Below are 19111 nucleotides of genomic sequence, written 5' to 3'. Positions count from 1 at the left end.
TTTAGACCTCACGATAGTCCTGATTTAAAGGTCTGGAAACTGAGGCTCAGTGAGTGAAACCAACTTGCCTAAAATCCTCAAATAGCCCTGGCCAGTTTGGCTCAGCGGTTGAGTGTTGGCCTGTGGACCAGAGAGCCCCGGGTTCGGTTCCCGCTAGGGGCATGTACCACCAAAAAAAAAAAAAAAAAGAAAAAATCACCAGATAAAATGGTTGTGGATGGAGGATTCAGACCCAGACCCCAGAGCCCAGCTGCTACCACTGTTTGGTCCTCTCCCCATGGTCAGCCAGCAATGGATGGAGAGCTGGGATTTCAATCTGGGTCTGTCTGACTTCAAAGTTCTTACATTTATCACTGTGGGAGTACCACCTCTTCTAAAGAGCTGAAAAATAGTGTACTCACCAAAGATTTGGGGGTTTTTGGATTGAGGGGAGGGTGTATGACTCATTTAATCCATACAATAACTCTATGAAGTTGGTACCATATGGCCCTCATATTGCATGCACTGCCCAGAGATGTTCAGTAACATGTCCAAGGTCACACAGAAAGTGGCAGTGCTAAGATTCAGACCAAAGATCACTTTCCTTTCCTCTATACTCTGTGCCTCTCTGCGTGTAAAAAGACTGAAGACTCTAGGAAAAAGAAGAGCTTCTGTGTCATGGGAGACATAATTATGGAGTTGCTCTAGTGAGAAACAAGGTGGTCAATACTAGTGATAGTATTTATTGAGCACTTCCAGTGTGTCCCAGTCATTGCTCACCATGCCTTGTTTGTATTAGCTAGTAAATCCCCAAAACAGCACTCTAAGTATTCTCTCTCTTAATGCCAACTCTATGGGTGAGAAAACTGACCACAGAGAAGTTGAGGAACCTGCCCGATGTCAGAGAACTAGTGTGTTGGGAGAATTAAATTCAGAACTTGAATTTCATTCCATTCGAGAAATGTCAGAAGCTACCTTCCAAGGGTATAAAGGTCCTTCTGAGCCGCCGCAGGGGTTATCCAGGTGGGGAAGACACAGCTCCGGCTCTCGACGTCGAGTGGAAGGTAAGATTCAGAAAAGTACAGGGAGAGGAGAAACAAAGTGTCCTGAGAGAGAGGACAGACGCGGGACAGTTGGGCCCTGTGCAGGCGAGTCTCAGAGTGGGGCCTGAAGGCAGTGGTCCCAGCAGGGCGCTCAGGATGAGTGGAAAGTTGATAGGTGGGGATGGGGGCTGGAAGGAGAAAAGCTGAGAAGCCAGGAAGGCTTGAGTAAGCGGCTCCAGGCCACACAGCCGTCTATAAGCTTGACAGAGACGAAGCCCGCAGAACAAGGGAAGCACTCAGTAATTGTTTGCTGCTGCTGTTATCGCCGGTATTGACAGAGCTGGAACTTGATGCTGCAGTGAGCTTTTTTCCTCAGCACTAATGAAAGAGTAGACACATTTGGACAGGAAGACTACTCTTCTTGGAGGTGTCCTGGTTTTCTGGGCTGCAGAACTGTTTTTATTGAATTGGAGTGATCTTAGTGGATTAGGGAAAATTTTTTTTTTTTAATGTGTAAGTGACATGAATGTCTCGCTGTATTTAAGAACAAAAGTAGCACCCTGTGTGCTGGGCACTGAGATAAGGATGTTTATTGCTCTCTTGCTCCTTCCTTTCCCTCTTGCATTAAAACCCCTTATAATGAAGCCAATATTATCTGCTAATTTTAGTAGAGGAAGTGAAGCCCGCCTCCTCAGCCTTCTGATGAGGTCTGACCAGCTATCAGCTCCACCCCCGCTCCTCCTGGGCAGTCGGCTAGCCTGGCTTTTGTTTTTGTTTTTTTTTTACTAGAAAGAAATTCTTGGCTGGATTTTCCTCCAAGGTGCCTCATGTCTCACTCCCTGCTCTTTTCCCTTTTCACTCTATTTCTCCCCATATGTTCTATACCCCATCGGAGAGCAGAAAGTGAAAGATGACAGGATAAATCTTACTTTGGCTACCATAGCAACCTTCACCTGCTTTGCTGTTCGCTTTTGAAGTGTCATCCTCTTGTGAAAAGTTGTTTTGCATGTATTTACTTGGCGCATCCAGAGGCATGAGACTTTCTTTAAGCTTCTTACAGCAACACAGGAAAGGATGGTCTTCTGCCTCCCTGCTGGGCTCAGGAATTCATGCCCCACGATGGTGCAGGCAGGGGGCACCAGATGGAGCCCCGTCCACTCTTTCGGTTCTTAAGGGGAAAAAAAAAACCACAGTCAGAAACGGTGAATCTGTGACCACATTATATAGGCGCTAGTTTGAGCTGTCAATTTACCAATGACTCAGCTTTAAATTTTTAACTCAAATTTGAAATCAAGTTCAATTGAAATTCACATGAAATTTCTAGGCTATTACGCATTAGAACTGAAATTTCTTCATCCGTTTCCATTTTGTACTGTGCCCTAGAAGCTGACCCATGAATTCCACATTGAAGCCCCCTTGCCCGCTGGTTTCTAGCTGGGTTTGGCTGATGGAGGTGCCAGCAGATTAAAGAAAGAGAAAGGTGGGGATATTTATTCCTCTGGCACCTCTTCATGGTGGCTCTGTGGGTTGGCTCTATCCGTCACCCAGAGGTCTCTCAGGGAACCCTGTCCTCACAGTTCTGGGGAGGAAAGTCGTGTTCCTTCTACCCTTCCAAGTTTCCTGGCTGGTCCATTAATCAAATTGACAAGAGACAGATACACAGAAAAACTAACCAAATTTATTACATATGTACGTACAGGGATCCATAAGAATATGGGGCCTTAGGCTAATCGGGGAGTGGAGGTTACATGCCATCTTGACCTAAGAAGTAGTGGTTTGGATTTCAAAGGGCAGGCAGGCAAGTCACATGGAGATGAAAACAAATGTTTGGTACTAACAACGGGACACGGAGGGATTGGATCAAAGGTCATCTATCAAACAGTAGTTCACATGAAATTATAGTGACCTCTGATGATAAGTCCCTTCCTGGAGCAGGTCCTCTATTTAAATTCTTTATGCAGTTAGGGAGAAGGTCAAAGGTTTTTCCTCAGTCTTGTTTCTTGAAAATAACCATCTTAAAATAATCAGTATCTTCCAAAGGCATAGTTTCAGGTGGCAAACTTCACTTCCCTGCCCAGCCCTCAGTGCCTCCCTGTTGTGGAAACTCTCCCATGCTCCCCCCCCTCTGGCCTAGGGGTAGTGCCCACCCAGGATTTTGCACTGTCTTTGGCGATTTTCCATACCCTGCCCACACCTTTGTGAACAGTCTACAGTGATACCTCGGTTCTCGAACATAATTCGTTCCAGGAGGACGGTCGAGAACCAAATTGTTCGAGAACCGAAGCAATGAAACCCAATAGGAAATAATGGAAACTGGATTAATTCGTTCCAAGCCCCAGAAAATGCCTATTTACTGGCCTAATTTGTATATAATATGTAGAAAAACATAAGTCTCAACAAGAAATAAAAGTGTACAGTATGTCTAAGGGTTCAATTCAGTGTAAAGCGTGACTCTCTCCACACAGCGTGACTCTCTCTCTGCACTCACACTGATGACGCGAGCAAGGCGCGCTGGGCCGAATGAACGCCATTCAGCTCAACTCGGCTCATCTCGGAAGTTCGAGTTCCAAATATTTGTTCGGATTCCAAGACAAAAGTTTCTCGAATCTCCTGGTCGAATACCGATTTGGTCGAAATCCGAGGCGTTCGAGAACCGAGGTATCACTGTACTTATTACACCGTTTTAAATGATTGTGTTTGAACATTCTGTCTGTTTCCCGCTGAACCTTGACTAATACATTGACCAAAGCTCTTCTCTTTGAGGTGAGTGCCCCAATATTGCTTGTTGCATATAATGAACTTCTGGTTCATTGTAGGTTATTCTCTGTAGAACGATTTTATGTCTTTAAGAACAACCTTCTCACATCCATAGCCTTCATAAAAGATGATGTTTCCTCTATCTGACTCTCTTCTTTTGGAGCAAACTTGTTCGAAACACCTTTTCTTGATGAAGTCAGGTTTGGGGCAAGACAAATGTCCTAGTTGTCTGACCTGGATAAATTTGAAGGTCTTCCTTCCTTTCTGATTTTGTCCATGGGAAGAATATACATGATTTGTACATCCTTCTGGGAGACCACGGGCATTAAAACCCTACAGGGGTCAAGACATTACCATGGGCAAGTTTGTAGTGCCAGTGCTGATGCAGAATCTAATGCAAAAGGAGATGATGGAAACAACTTGCCCCCCAACCTCATAAGGAGCTGCTTTCTTGGGGAATTGAATGAATTGAACTCTTGCTCTGTGGGGGCCAAGGGGGAGCAGTGATTCCAGAAGGTGTTCCGAAGGGAGCCATTAATGGGGACTGTGGGTAATTTTCTTTGAAACCATGAGTTGAAAACTGCATGCTCCCGAACCTTTCAAGAGTGATCCCATATGGTATCAAGAATAGCATAAGGCTCACGCAGCTCACTGGGTGTGAAGATTCTGCAGCTGAATTAAATAGGTTCCATTATATTTCAGCAAGAGCTCTAATGGGTTTCTATGGAGCACAACCTATGAATATCATGTCTCTCCTCTGTATCTCAGGATGGCTGTGATGGCTTTTTGTTACTAATATTATACTTCAATTTCCCTGTGAGAAGGATAAAAATGAGCAAAAGACCTGGCTTATTCCTAACAGGGTCTAGATATTAAAATACCAAAAGGCACCAGAAAGACCTCACCTGTAAGGCCAGACCAAAAATGAAAGCTGGTGATGTAATTTATGGTAAAAAGAATATTGTTATTCATATAAAAATTTTCTTCTAATAAACTTCTTTTGTCCCAGGTATCATGAAAGAATCACTTAATTTTAGAGGGGAAGGAATTTTATTTATTTATTTTTCTTTATTGATTTTAGAGAGAGGAAGGGAGAGGGGGAGAGAGATAGAAACATCAATGAGAAAGAACATCGATTGGCTGCCTCCTGCATGCCCCCCACTGGGGATCGGGCTCACAACCTGGGCATGTGCCCTGAACAAGAATCAAATCAGCGACCTCTTGGTGCATGGGTTGACACTCAACCACTGAGCCACACCAGCTGGGCTGAGATGAAGGAATTTTAAACATAGCAGAACTTTAATTTGAAGTTTCTATTTTTTGAAACTTTCAACTGAATTCATTTAACTTTATTTTCAACTTAAAAATAGCGATATCCATAACTTCTCTCCTACTTGTTAATACAACACTGCACTCTTAGTTTTTACCATTAATATTCAAGCTGACATCACCATCTGTAAGTTCCTCCACACTAATCTCTCGTAATCCACTTACTTGTTTCCCAATTAAAACTGAACTTAAAGTCATATTTATTAATCATTTCTGTTTATCCTGTTTCCTTATTTATCCTCCTGGGCTGCCTCTACATGGATTCGAGGCATATTTGTTCCTGTTCTGTTGCCTTTGTTGCAAAAAGTTTTAGATTCTTGTTCTTGATTTAAAAAGCAGACCAGTGGAATCTGTAGCATTTGTTTGTCTAAGGAAAAACAAAACCCAAATTAAGTTTTGTACGTCTTGCTCATATTTCTCCCTTCGTGAATCATTATTTCCTATTTTAAAAAATTCTCACTTTCTGGTTTGAATAACCTGTAAGATGAAAAATATAGGCAGGTTTGTTATGAGCATCCATTTAAAGGTTTCAACACGGGAGGAGATTTTGTTAAGGTTGAGTTCCCCCTCTTTTGAGCATCTTTAAGCCTCGAGATAAACAGAGGTCTCTTTTCTTGTGTATTTTCTTTCAGTGTAGGAAAGATAAAAATCTCAAGGTGTAAAGAGACTAAAGGAAATGTCAGCCACCCATCTCTCTGGTCCTGGGGTTCCCGCTGTGACATTCTGCCAGATGTTCTATGGAGCACAGAAAGAGTTGCTCACTTAGAAATGAAGCAGGACATTTTTGCTTTAACCTTAATTTTCATTTTATTAAAAAAAATTTTTTTCTTTATTGATTTTAGAGAGAGAGGAAGTGAGAGGGAGAGAGAGATAGAAACATCGATGAGAGCTAACACGATTGGCCGCCTCCTGCATGCCCCCCACTGGGGATCAGGCCCACAACCTGGGCATGTGTCCTGACTAGGAATCAAATCGGCAACCTCTTGGTGCATGGGTCAATGCTCAACCACTGAGCCACACGGTGGACTAACCTTAATTTTTAAAAGATCCATAACTCCTTTTATTAAATTGAATTCTTTCTCCCTGGTTAGACTTCTATTCTCTTAGTACCATACACAAAAAATTTATTTCCTCTTTCAGAATTTGAAAACAACTGTGATTTTGCTCAAGACTTCTTTCCTACACTTCCTCCCCTCTGGTGTCTTCCCATGCACCTGTTTCTTAGATGACACGGCCTTTGGCCTCTCGATAAGATTGGCTATCCCCTCATAAAGAATGCCAGTTTTTCTGTAGTGGGTGGTACTCAGAATTGGCCTTGATGTTCTCTCCATGTTGAACCTCATCCCTTCCCATGTGGCCTTAGCTTTTTCTGTAGATCACACATCTCACTGTTAATGGGGTGATCTTACTTGATAGCGAAGCTAGTGTGAGCATCTCCTCGGATGTCTACAATTTTATTTTTCTTGTCACGGCTCTTTGCCATTTTCATGGGCTTATTTGTATTTTCCTCCCTCCTTTGATACCCAGTTTCAGACCTTCTAGCTCAGAACTCCTATGAGCAAATGCACAGCTCCCCTCTCTCATGAGTTCCATCCTATTCCTAGACAGGTGTAACAGTCTAGGGCTCGGAAACTCCTGCTTAGCCCCATCGCTGGGGCAATGGTGATGCCCAACAGAATGAGATGTCTCTCTGAGGTCCCTCCCCCTGGGTTTACCTGTACCACATACATGTCAGGAATGGAAGTAGGGAGTTTTGGAAAGACTAATTCCTTGTATAGAAGCACAGTAATGTCTAGATCTTCCAAGTTCATTGGGACAGAGAACATTTATTCCCTATTTACACACATTTACTCAGTCACTATGTCTTTGATGCTGAACAGGCATCTATAGGTTTCAGGTGGCTAGTTTTAACAGTAGGAAACAGATTGACTCCATTCTAGGTCTTTTAGTGTTTAATGAATAAGTGCTATTAGGTTATCTGAGGAACCTGGAGGAAATCATTTTCACATTATAGCAAAGTAATGAAATAATTGAAAATCTTGCCCTAGCCAGGTAGCTCCTTTGGTTAGAACGTCATCCTGATATGCCAAGGTTGTGGGTTCGATTCCTCGTCAGAGTGCATATATGAATTGACCAATGAATGCACAAAGAGGGGAACAAACACCTCTCTCTCTTTCCAAGTAAAAGAAAGAAAAATGAAAATCTTCCTCTCTCCAAGCTTCTTCCTCTATTAAAGTGGGTCAAATTCAATCATTTATATTCTCAGTGCCACTAACTTTGTAACATTTAAATAAACTATTCTGTTGATGGTGTTTTGGGGAGAGGCAGGGTTTTTTTTATGTTAATTACTTTCTTTTTTTCCTTAGGAATATATTTCCCGTCTAATGGGGTCTCCAACCAGGCGCATATCAAATATTCAAGGGACATCTCTACTTGTTTCTCATTTTAATAATATAAGCTTAACCCCCCTGGACATTGACTAGAAGTTGGAAGCCTGTTTACACAGCTGTCAGAGGAGATGGCAGCCCCCCTGTAGCGGCAGGTTCTTCCACTAGGGACTTGCTCTTGATGAGCCTCTTCATGGTAATAGCTGTTTTAATTCAAACAGTATTTTGGAGGCTACAGAAGACATTTGTTTGCTTCATTTCATTTGATGCTCACAGTAGTTAAGGTCATAGTGTTTCTCTGTTTTGTTGACAAGAAACCCACAGCCCAGAAGGCACACAGTACACAGGACTAGACCCCAAAGCCTCCAGAGCTCTTGCTAGTACTTCATAAAGACGTCCTTCTCTGCATCCAAGGAGTTCTGAGGTTCTCCCGGGGGAGGCTTTTAAAGTGGGTAGTGGTTTTCTTTTCCCCGATGCCTGCTTTCCAAACGGCAGAGAGAAGAACCGCGGAATAGATAGGACAGAGCCGGACCCAGGGCGACCGCATGGCTAGTCAAAGGAACGTTTTCAAAGACCCGATAATGATCCCGGGAACTGCTCTTGATTATATCGATGTTTGTGAAAGAAGCTAGATACCAAATAGCAGGGTCTCAATTTTATTTACAAAATTATACATGTGAGAAAAGCACCGAAAGCAAACACGCCAAAGTCTTAGCAGAGTTTTCTCTGTAAAGTAGGGTTCCACTTTTATACCTCTCTGATTTTCCAGCTTTTTTCTTCAGTGAACTCATTCAATCAAAAACCATAAATCTTATTTGAATTATACTGCATAGCTTTTCTATTTTATTTTAGCCAGAGGAATCCTTTGAGTAATTCTTGTTACCTTTGATTTATAAAATTGCATAAATCAAACCTTAAATTGAAATGATTGGGTGCTTTTCATTATTAGGGTGTACGTTTGAAATAAATAGGATATTAGTGTTTATATTTTAAATTGGCCATTATAGCCTGGCCGGTGTGGCTCAATGGTTGAAAGTCGACCCATGTACCAAGAGGTCACCGGTTCGGTTCCCAGTAAGGGCACACACCCAGGTTGTGAGTTAGTCCCCAGTGGGGGGCATATAGGAGGCGGCCAATCAATGTTCTCTCTCATCGATGTTTCTCTCTCTCTCTCCCTCTCCCTTCCTCTTTCTCTAAAATCAATAAAGAAAAAAAATTAAAAAATAAATAAATTGGCCATTATAACACATTCACTGGTCTGTTATTTCCTGAGAAGTGACTCCTGTTTATAACATTCATTCATTCAGTCAAACATCACTTTGAGGGCTTTTCCTAAGTAGCAGGCTGGAGATAAAGTGGAATGCACCACACTGATAAAGACCATCCAGTCTCTGCTCTCAAGAAATGCCCATCTGGTGTGAGATACAGACCAGTAAAGCCGTCTTCACAGTGAGGATGCTTCTGTACGAGAAGGCTGTGCAGGACACTTAGGGACAAAGCAAGGATGCCACCTTCATGGGCCGTGGGGGAGGTTGGGAGCTTTCCGGGAAGAGGTGCCCCTTGAGCCAAGGGCTGTTCTTTTTTTTGGATAACCAACCTCAGATTTAGAAATGAGGACAACACATGTCCATCTTTTTATGCTATGAGGTGACTGTGGCCTCAGAGACATTTCACAGTAGTTAACAGTTTTGAAATTATTTAGAAAGATAAGCTAGATGCTTAGGGCTGTTGGACATTTACATTTCTTTACTAGGGAACTCTGCTAATCTTCAGAATTTCCCTTTCTTTCTGTATATTTGGGTTTACTAAAAGTTAGTGGTGCCCTGGCAGGTTTGGCTCAGTGGTTGGAGCGTTGGCCCGAGGACCAGAGAGTCCCAGGTTCGATTCACAATAGGGGCACGTACCAAAAAAAAAAGTTAGTGGTAATACCAAAACATAATAGTCTTGCTCTGAGATGATCATAATGATGTCTTTTTATAGTATTTCATATTGCATATCCTTTTATGTAGTGGTTAATGCTGATTTTGATCACTTCTTTCAATCCTATTTCATTCATTTGCCTCTTCCTACTCTGTTTTATAGGAATAAACTGCGTCATAGAATGATCAGATGACTTTTGCACATCATGGGGTGAGTCAGTAAGGGAACTGGAAGGAAAAGTCAGGGTTTCTTTGTTCACAGCTCTGACTTCTCGACAGTTCTCCACAGAAGTAGAATAGGTTGTTTGCCAAAAGTACATTCACCTTTTAAATCTTTACCAAAAGTAATGAGCTCAAAATAAAGTCTCATGAAGATAATCATATTGTTACAGCTTAGAACAGAAGTTAAGGCCATTTGAGTAGATTAAAATGAGTTCTGAGTGAGGCTTACTATTTGATCTATTTAATTAATTTGTTCAGCAATAGGTTTAAAAATTTTTTTTAGAAAAAGAATAATTGCAACATTATGAGACCTATTTAATAACATTTGGGTCTCTATTTTGATTGATTTAAAATTTTTCAAATAAGAGGGACAGGATTAAAAATAAATTCAGAATTGACACTTAATATCTATATTTCATGCCACTGGATGACTTTTCTTTATTATCTAAACATTTCTTATCATCCATTAATCAAAATATTACTATTTGAATGCTCTTGGTTATTATTTTTACTATTAGAATATACTCTAATAATAAATGATGACCATTATGTATATTACGCTGAAATATCTGAACAGTATAATTGAATATATAAAAACAATACATATAAATATGTCATGGAAGTTTTTCCTTTTAGTTAAAAATATTCATAAATTTTGATTAACTGTAGAACAAAACAAAGCTTAAAATATGTACCATTCTTAAAATGTTTTTACTGATTCTTTTAGAGAGAGAGGAAAGGAGAGAGAGATAGAAATATTGATGTGAGAGGGAAATATCAATCGGCTGCCTCCAGCAGGCCCCCACTGAGGATCGAGCCTGTAACCCAGGCATGTGCCCCAACCAGGAATTGAACCAGGACCCCTAAGTCCATGGGACAACACTCAATTCACCGAGCCACACTGGCTGGACTGTACCGTGTTTTTATTTAGAATAAATATTTTGTTGATTTTAATACAGAAAATGTTGCATTAATTAGAGTTTTAAGAACTTTAGAATACGGGAATGGTTCTATTATATTTTATATAGAATAAGATTTTTATTGATCACAATTACAGTGACCTGATTTTAGGGTTATTATTTCAAATTCTTTTAATTTTTGGCCTCTGCCCAACCAGGCCTAAGATTTTATATATAATGCATTATTTATGCTGTCATCAAATACAGCTTGTCAGGACCACATCTCGGTTTTGTTTCTGGGAAAAATAAAAACAAAAGAACATAACCTCATCACTAGGATGCATTCAGAGTTCAAGAGAAATAGACAGAAACTTTTATTTGTCTGGGGATACCGACCTTGTGTAAACTTCATCAGGGTGGAGTGACGTCTCGCGGTATCGCCTTTCTGCTCTCTGTGCTGAGGCTTTGCAATGCTGGGGTGGAGTTTACTGAAGATGACCCCGCAGCCACATCCTATCAGTCAGTCTGTGTACCCATGGGCAAGTTTGGACCTTCTGAGCCTCTAATTATCGAAGTTTGTACGTAATATTATGATAGGCACAGAAATAGATATAAAAGAAAAAGGTAGGTACTGTCCTTGAAATATGTCGGGAGAGAGACAAAATTTACTGAATTATATACTAGCATTAAAAATATGCAAAAAATGCCCAGCCGGTGTGGCTTAGTGTTTGAGCATCAACCCATGCACCAAGAGATCACCGGTTTGATTCCTGGTCAGGGCACATGCCCAGGTTGTGGGTCCGATCCCCAGTGGGGGGCATGCAGGATGCAACCAATACATGTTCTCCCTCATTAATGTTTCTATCTCTCTCTAAAATCAATAAAAAAAACAAAAACCCAAATTGTTAAAAAAATAAATAAAAATATGCAAAAAGGTTTCCAACCGGTTGCAGTTGGGCTGGAATTTTGAATGTAAGGGGAGAGGAAATAATAACATTTTGTAATACAGATGAGATTAGATCTAGAAAGCTTCACAATGGGGATGATGAGTCAAAATTGTACCGGTTTTTCAAGCTGCAGGGCTCACACATTACTCAGAGTAAGCATCCCCTGCAGAGGAGCTGCGTGTGTGAGTCCTCGTTGTGGGGAAACCGTTCGCTATCAGAATAACCATAATCAGGGTTCGGGTGGAAATGAAGCAGATGGCACTGCCTTGACCATACACTTGCACTAATTTTGATCTGCTTGATTGCTAAGGTATAGGAAAGCAAGCTTTGGAGCCAAAGGCCCTGGGTTTGAACCCTAGTCCTGTCATTGACCTCATAAATGTTTTTTCTTTTAAAAAACTTTTTTTTCTTTATTGATTTTTAGAGAGAGAGGAAGGGAGAGGGAGAGATGAAAACATTGATGAGCGAGAACATCGATTGGCTACCTCCTGCATGCCCCCCACTGGGGATCGGGCCCACAACCTGGGCATGTGCCCTGACCGGAAATCGAACTGGTGACCTCCTGGTGCATGGGTTGATGCTCAACCACTGAGCCACACCGGCCGGGCCTCATGAATATTTCTTACTTGCTTTGTTCCTAAGTTTTCCTGACTGTAAAATGGAGGTAATAGTGGAACCGATCTCACAGACTATTGTGGAGATTAAAGGGTTAGTTAATGCATGTAAATAATTTAGAACAGGTCCTGGAGCTCAATAAAGACTAGGCATTGGTGATGTGGTATATAATTTGTCATGTAACTTATCAGATCACTTTCCCACGTGCATTTCTGTTTGAGTCCACTTGATTCTGGTAAGGAAGCAGAGGCTCGGAGAACTTGGCGTATCTTTTGCAGGTCTCAAGTCTAGTAAACACTGGGCACCTAGGCTTGGGTCCCTGGCCTCCAATTTTTAACCTGGTGTAGTGGGTTTTTGTTTTTGTTTTTTGCCCCGTAACACTAATTGGACTCTTACCCAGAAGCAGAGCTATATGAGAAACTGTGACTCAGAGATCAAGGGGACAATATGAACTTGCTGGGTCTTCATACTTCCAATAGCTCCTGATTCTCTTCCTTCCATTCTCCCCTGCTCTGCCCCAGACACTCCCGTGCAGTGGCTTCAACACCACGTGTTAAGGAATTGTCGAGTTCTGCTCTCACACGTGTCCATCTCTGCATCCTCAGGAATGAGGGGAGAATCTTACTTCATTGGAATGAGGAGCCCGGGGCCGCAGGGGCACATCCTGGAAGACGGAGGACTTTTCTTCCTCTGCTGTGTGGACAGAGACTGGGCTGTGACCCAGTGCTTCTCGGAAGAAGCCTTTCAAGCGATCACCGACTTCAACGACCTCCCCAACTCCTTGTTCGCGTGCAACGTTCACCAGTCAGTGTTTGAAGGAGAAGAGAGCAAGGTAAGACTTTTCTGCTCCTGAAACGTGGGCGTGATCCCAAAATGTTTCCAGGGCTCACTTGTGATTGACGTTTTGAAGTGTTTGAAACCGTTTAGCTGGCTCTATTCTTGGCTTGCAGAGCAGGAGGAGAAAAGCCTGTTGTATGATCGGCTGGCTTTGGAGGTACTGGTGACAAGGTGGTAGATAAGACTGTGATGAATGAAATGTCCTCTGGGACTCATAGGTCTATCTCACAAAACCAGTGGTGTTAGGCATAGTGATTGCAGGCATATCCCTTGGGCTAGGAGACAAATGATCTTCCCCGAATATGCCAACAACGTAATTTGCCTTTCTCAACAAAGCACAAACCCTGTTTCATCCCTAGTCCTCCTGAAGTTTGATGAATATTCTAAAAATAGCGTTCATCCAAGTACTACAACAGTTATAAAAAAGGTAAGTTGTTTGTCCCCCTGAATCTTGCTCACTGATACTACAGTGGAATTGTTTTGTGTGTGATGTAAGAATTTGAATGCGAGTGGTTAACTCTTTGATTTGAAATGTTTGGAGAAGGAGGTTGTCTGTGCACAAGCGTTTTCCAGAGAAAATCAAGCTTCCCATTTGAAGAGACAGACTTGATTTAGTATAAGTATTCTTGGACATCAGAGTAAATATTTTGTCTGGAGATCTTTCATTTCAAAATTTTCTGACCTTTTAAGTGTGGTGTCTAAATAGACCAAACTTTTCCTTGTGGACATGGATTTTTGAATTGTAAATATCCACTATTATCCTATGTTATGAAACATGGCCAACATATTTGGGGGGAAGGGCCTTTTTTCCTAAAACTAAAGTATATGGCTCTGTGTGAGATGTAAGAGTAGGAGTTATGATTGCCGTTTCAAAAACTGTTTTTACTGATTGCTGAAGTCCACACTCTGTTGTCTGAAAACGATTACTGGTTGTAGTTTTATTTTTTTCTTTTCTTTTCTTTTATGGATTTTGTTGGTTTTGTGAGCAATTCTGAGAGCTCAGAGGATTAGGAATTATTTCAAGCCATGTAAAGATAATTTTGTAATAATATTATTTTGGAGTTGAACAATTGGAAAAAATGGACTAAAAATAGCTTAAAATCCAAGGACTTAGATGTGATTAGAACCTCTAGTGCTGTGATCCCTGGACTATTTGAAGTCAGAAAATAGCACACAGCCTCTTTGACAGAAACACAGAATTTTATTCTTGGATTATATCCAGGTTATAACACAGATTATAATTTACTCAGAGCAAATAATTTCTCCTGAAATCTACCTGACGTTAACAATGAAACAAGGTTCCATGTTTTTTCATTTTATTATCTATTTATTTAAATATCAGCAATTAGGGGATTTTTCTTAGAAGTTTAATGGGGATTTTGATCCTTTCCTGATTAAATACTTCCCAGTAGATTAAAACCAAAAACCTAGGAAGGAAATAATCTCATTCTGAAGTGCTGTACAAGAATGGCTGATCAACCTGGCCAGTGTGGCTCAGTGGTTGAGTGTCTACCCATGCCCAAGAGATTACCGGTTCGATTCCCAGTCAGGGCACACGCCCAGGTTGTGAGTCAGTCCCCAGTGGGGGGCATGTAGGAGGCGGCCAGTCAATGTTCTCTCTCATCAATCTCTCTCTCCCTCTCCCTTCCTTTCTCTCTAAAATCAATAAAGAAAAATAAAAATAAAAAAGAATAGCTGATCATCTGAACCAGAATTGGTTATGTGGGAAGACGGAGGCTTGGGGAGAGTTCATGGAGGTTAGCCCACTTCTATTTTGCCAACTTCTATTCTTATCTGTAATCGAATGATGGATTACAAAATATTCTCATTAAATTTGAATACAAAGTTGGTACATTGCATCTGGGCAGATAGTATTTGGTTTTATAATGACCTTGATAAAATATTGAGGTGAGATCAACCAGATGTATGGAACCACGTTCAAATTATTTAGGTCACATTTTTAGCCAAGGAGGTGAATTTCATAATCAGTGAATGTCTACATAATTAAACTTATTAAGTCAGACAGAAAATGGAGATTCTCTAGGATATCAAGCAATCTGATGTCAATTATAGTTTGATTTAATTATTTATACACTGTTTAAGAGTGAGAAAGCAAGGTTATCAAATCCCCAATGAGCTGACAATGGCCAGGAGGCATCATCTCCGGGGTTCTAGGGGAAAAGTGTTTAGGAAGACTTCCAGCTCCTCATTTTCACTGTCACGTGTTTCTGTTCAAGTTCCAGACCTTTATATTTATTCTTAACTATTTTTTCTTTATTGATTTGAGAGAGAGGGAGATAGAAACACCAATGGTAGAGAACATCTACTGGCCACCTCCTGCATGCCCCCCACTGGGGATCTGGCCCACAACCTGGGCATGTGTCCTGACTGGGAATCAAACCGGCGACCTCTTGGTGCACTGGTCAACACTCAACCACTGAGCCACACTGGCTGGGTTTTTTTTTTTCCACTATCTTAATAAAACTCGTCTTATACACCCCTCTCAGGATCTTCTTCCCACAACATTCAAATTCATGAATCTGAGCCACAAAGTCTGATGATAGTTATCTTTCCCAAAGGGTGGACATTTTGGGCAGTGTGCTAAATTGGTGGGGAGATATTTTTAGGTGGGGGGGGGGGGAGCAAGAAGTCTTTTTAACACTTGTATTTGCCTGGGGCAAGGCTGGCCATAGCGATTGTCTAAAATATTTGGCTTTGAGAAGATGCCTGCAACAGCCTAGAACTGTATCAGGGAGTCAAGGCAGCAGAAATGATGCCTAGTATTCATTTCAGAGGCCCAGGTGGGTAGGTGGTAACAACCTACTTTCAATTCATTGTTTCTTGATATTGATGGGCTAGAGTTTAGCTTCTTTCTTGCAATTCTTATAAAGCATGAATTTTAACTTCCTTAGCAGGATAGAAATGAAAGGTTTGCTTTTGACTCTCGTGAATGAGTCTTGCAGCAATCTCTTTTCTATTTTCCCATCTGTCTGAGACACGGTTCCTAAGCCCTTTTTCTTTTGGAGGTAATTTGGAAGGTACCACTTTGGACTGCTCTTAACATAGGTAAGACCACAGGATATAATCTTCTGGTTACGTTTGTTTCTGCTTATCAACATGACATATTCTGATATGCTCACTTTTGCTATCCTATTTAAAGTCTAAGTTCTGACACCTAAAGAACATTTTTAATACAGCTTTGGGAGGCCTGGGATGTTCACTCCTTTTCTGTGAGATTGTATTTTGATTTGATGCTTTTGCCAGGAGTGAGCACATGCTTCATTGTGGCTTGCTGTGGTCTGGATGGTTGAGATGTGTTTACATCACACAAAGAGCTGGAGGAAATTGGCATCTGAAACCAACAAATACAGATTGCTGTTCGGATGCCGCAGCTTGAAGCGTAAATATTTTTGTATGAAACACATTTAGAACCAGGATGTTCACAGCTTGCAACACCTAAAGTTACTAGGGTTCATTTCCCTTTAACATGTTTGCCTGGGTTTGCCTTTCTGCATCCATCTGAGCTGCAAAATCATCTCCAGACAGGTGATGGAAGGGGGTTCCTGTGGGCTGCTCTCTATTCGTACTGAAGGTAGGTAGGGGTCTGCACGATGGGACTTTGGCACCCACTGACGCCTAAAGGAGAGCAGTGGACAACCACCGTCAGGCAAATTCAATTTAATCAGGAAAAGCCTAAAAGGTGACTGTAATGACCTCCAAAAATATGAATTCAATAATAATAATAATGGCAGCAGAAAACACTTACATAGGATGTAGCAAGGTACTAGATGCTTTTCCAAATGCTTTATGGACAGAAAGCCCTTTAATTGACGTGATAACCCTAAGACAGTTTCTGCCTCTCTAGCTCCTGGGCACAGGGCAGTGTTGTGTTCCCTGGACCCCTCTGGCTAGTTCTGCACAATGTGTAAGCTGAAATGACCTATGTCACTTTTGGGTCAAGCATTTAATTACCAATGTTTGAGCCTGGAGGATGTTCTTTTCATCCCACTAGGGCAACTGGCACTATGCCAGGTAATCCCTGCTCAGGCAGTTTAGGTCATGGAGTGAGGACAAGGATTACACAGAGTCGTGACCAACCTATGATGAACATGTAATATGACAAGAAAAAAAAAACCTTTGTAGCTTAAGCCACTGGGATTTGGGGGTTTGCTGTTGGAGTATTCTTAGTCCATCTACATTGATACAGCAAGTATCCCCATTTTTCAGATGAGGACACTAAGGCACAAAAGAGGCTGCCCATGGTCTCACAGCTAATAGTTTCAAGGCAGAGCAGAGATTCACATCTTGGCTGCCAAGCGAGAGTCTGTGCTCTTAAACATTGCAATATTGCCTCTTGATATATAAATATTTATTGAAACCAGGCATGATACTTGGCTCTGGAGATGCAAAGGTGAACCAGATAGCATACATTCATTGAATTTAAAGTCTATCAAGAGAAAAAAAATTCAAAATAAGTAAACAAATAAATATAATAAATGCTCACAGTGATGCTAAATCCAAAGGGCATTTAACATATATTTTCAATTATAGTCACTGCCCTACACACACACACACACACACACACATGCGTGCGTGTGCGTATGCACAAGGTTTTGTCATTGTTGTTGTTTTGCAATAAGAGGGCATTTCTGTCAACCAATAAAAAATATATGCAACCAGAATGAACATACGACAAGAGATCCAGTTCTACTGGGAGCCAGGATGAGCACTGTGCATGGTCTCATGGGCTTTGTACTTCTCACAAATGGATCATCTCCATGTATTGTGAGTGGCTGGGATAATTCTACTGTTCAAAGATGTGACCACTAAATATAACCCAGTTCCTTCTCCTGGAGCTCAGCTGAGCAGGCGCAGATCTCGTCTCAGGCTGGCAGCATTAGGAGGGCTCCGTCCCTCAAGGGTTTTCAAAGTTAACTCTGATAATTTGCCATTTTTACTTTATTCCCCACGTAAGGTGTGCCTCCACTTCATTTTGTAGGGAGGTGTGAATGTGTGCTTTGTACTTCATCCTGAAAACTCAGCACCTCTGCAAACCGAGACTTTCTCCGTAACCCATTTTGAGGAAAAAACCTTGCTTTACCTAATTCATTCCAAATCTAACCTGTACTCCTTCTAGAGTGAATATTTGTCCATCTCTCTGCAGAAATAGTCCTGTCTTCAACTGCGGGGGCTGCCTCAGACCTTGCTTGGGCATCACAGGATATGAGCACGTGTCCATATTCCATTTCCGAAGCCCCGAATTCTGAATCCCAAACATATCAGGCCTCGCAGGTTTTAGACAGCAGGTCGTGGACCCTTAGAATAGATAGGAATGCACCCAGGCTCCGTGTTCCCAAGGGAGAATGGACGCATCCACAGTCTGGGATGGCCGTGGCATCGGGAAGAGCCAGGGAATATATTTTCTTCTAATGAGAGGCTGGCGCCTCTTAGAAATAAAGGCCACTTGGGAGCCAGGATGAGCACTGTGCTTGGATTCTGCCTGTGTGGCCTTCCCGAGACAAACGGTGACAGTCTCCAAGAGTCCCCCTCTGAGTGTCTACGGTTTGAAGCGTCCGGCCTCGCCTGTGTCACTGCTGCCCACGCTCTCCCCATCTTCCGGAGCAATGGCCTGGTCTGGGCCCAGAGGAGACCCTCCCGCATGATCGGGGAGAGAGACTCTCCGGGCACCGGTTTATCCTCTCCAGGGACTGGCTATTGTAAAACATTTTGCTTCTCTTCATTTGCAATTTTTCTTTCCAGACTCTGATGTCTTCTTTTTCTTTTGAATCCTCACCTGAGGATATTTTTTCCATTTATCTTTAGATAGAGTGAAAGGAAGTGAGGGGGAGGGGAGAGAGAGAGAGAGACATCAATTGGTTGCCTCCCACACGACCCCACCAGGGCTGGGGAATGACCACAACTGAGGTATGTGCCCTGGGCCAGAATCGAACCCGTGACTCTTTGGTCCGCAGGCCAATGTTCTAACCACTGAGCCAAACCGGCTAGAACTCTGATGTCTTTTTTTTTATCCTCACCCGAGGACATTTTTGCATTTATCTTCAGATAGAGCGGGAGGGAGAGAGGGAGAAAGAGAGAGAAACATCAGTGTGAGAGAGACACATCGAGTGGCTGCCACCCACACGACCCCAACCAGGGCCGGGGACAAACTGCAATCTA

At 42.0% G+C, this 19111-nt stretch overlaps 1 protein-coding gene across 8 annotated transcripts in view; it reads left to right on the top strand.

Annotated features, from left to right (window-relative positions):
* The window catches only part of RCAN2 (regulator of calcineurin 2), a 254821-nt gene that overhangs the window by 27908 nt on the left and 207802 nt on the right, over positions 1–19111 (top strand). For 4 of the 8 annotated variants that reach the window (XM_036248988.1, XM_036248986.1, XM_036248981.1 and 1 more), the window contains one exon: positions 12703–12929. In XM_036248988.1, coding sequence (XP_036104881.1) covers positions 12705–12929 — 225 coding nt within the window. In that variant the 5' untranslated portion in view covers positions 12703–12704. Of the gene's footprint in view, positions 1–8932; positions 8959–9003; positions 9027–9061; positions 9143–9577; positions 9626–12702; positions 12930–19111 lie in introns of those variants that run through there. The other 4 variants (XM_036248982.1, XM_036248985.1, XM_036248984.1 and 1 more) reach the window with 4 other exon arrangements.

This window comes from Molossus molossus, unplaced genomic scaffold (assembly GCF_014108415.1).
Source record: "Molossus molossus isolate mMolMol1 unplaced genomic scaffold, mMolMol1.p scaffold_m16_p_8, whole genome shotgun sequence".
NCBI lineage: Eukaryota > Metazoa > Chordata > Mammalia > Chiroptera > Molossidae > Molossus > Molossus molossus.
The sequence above is the reverse complement of the archived record's forward strand: the minus strand, read 5'-3'. Positions and strand labels throughout refer to the sequence as shown.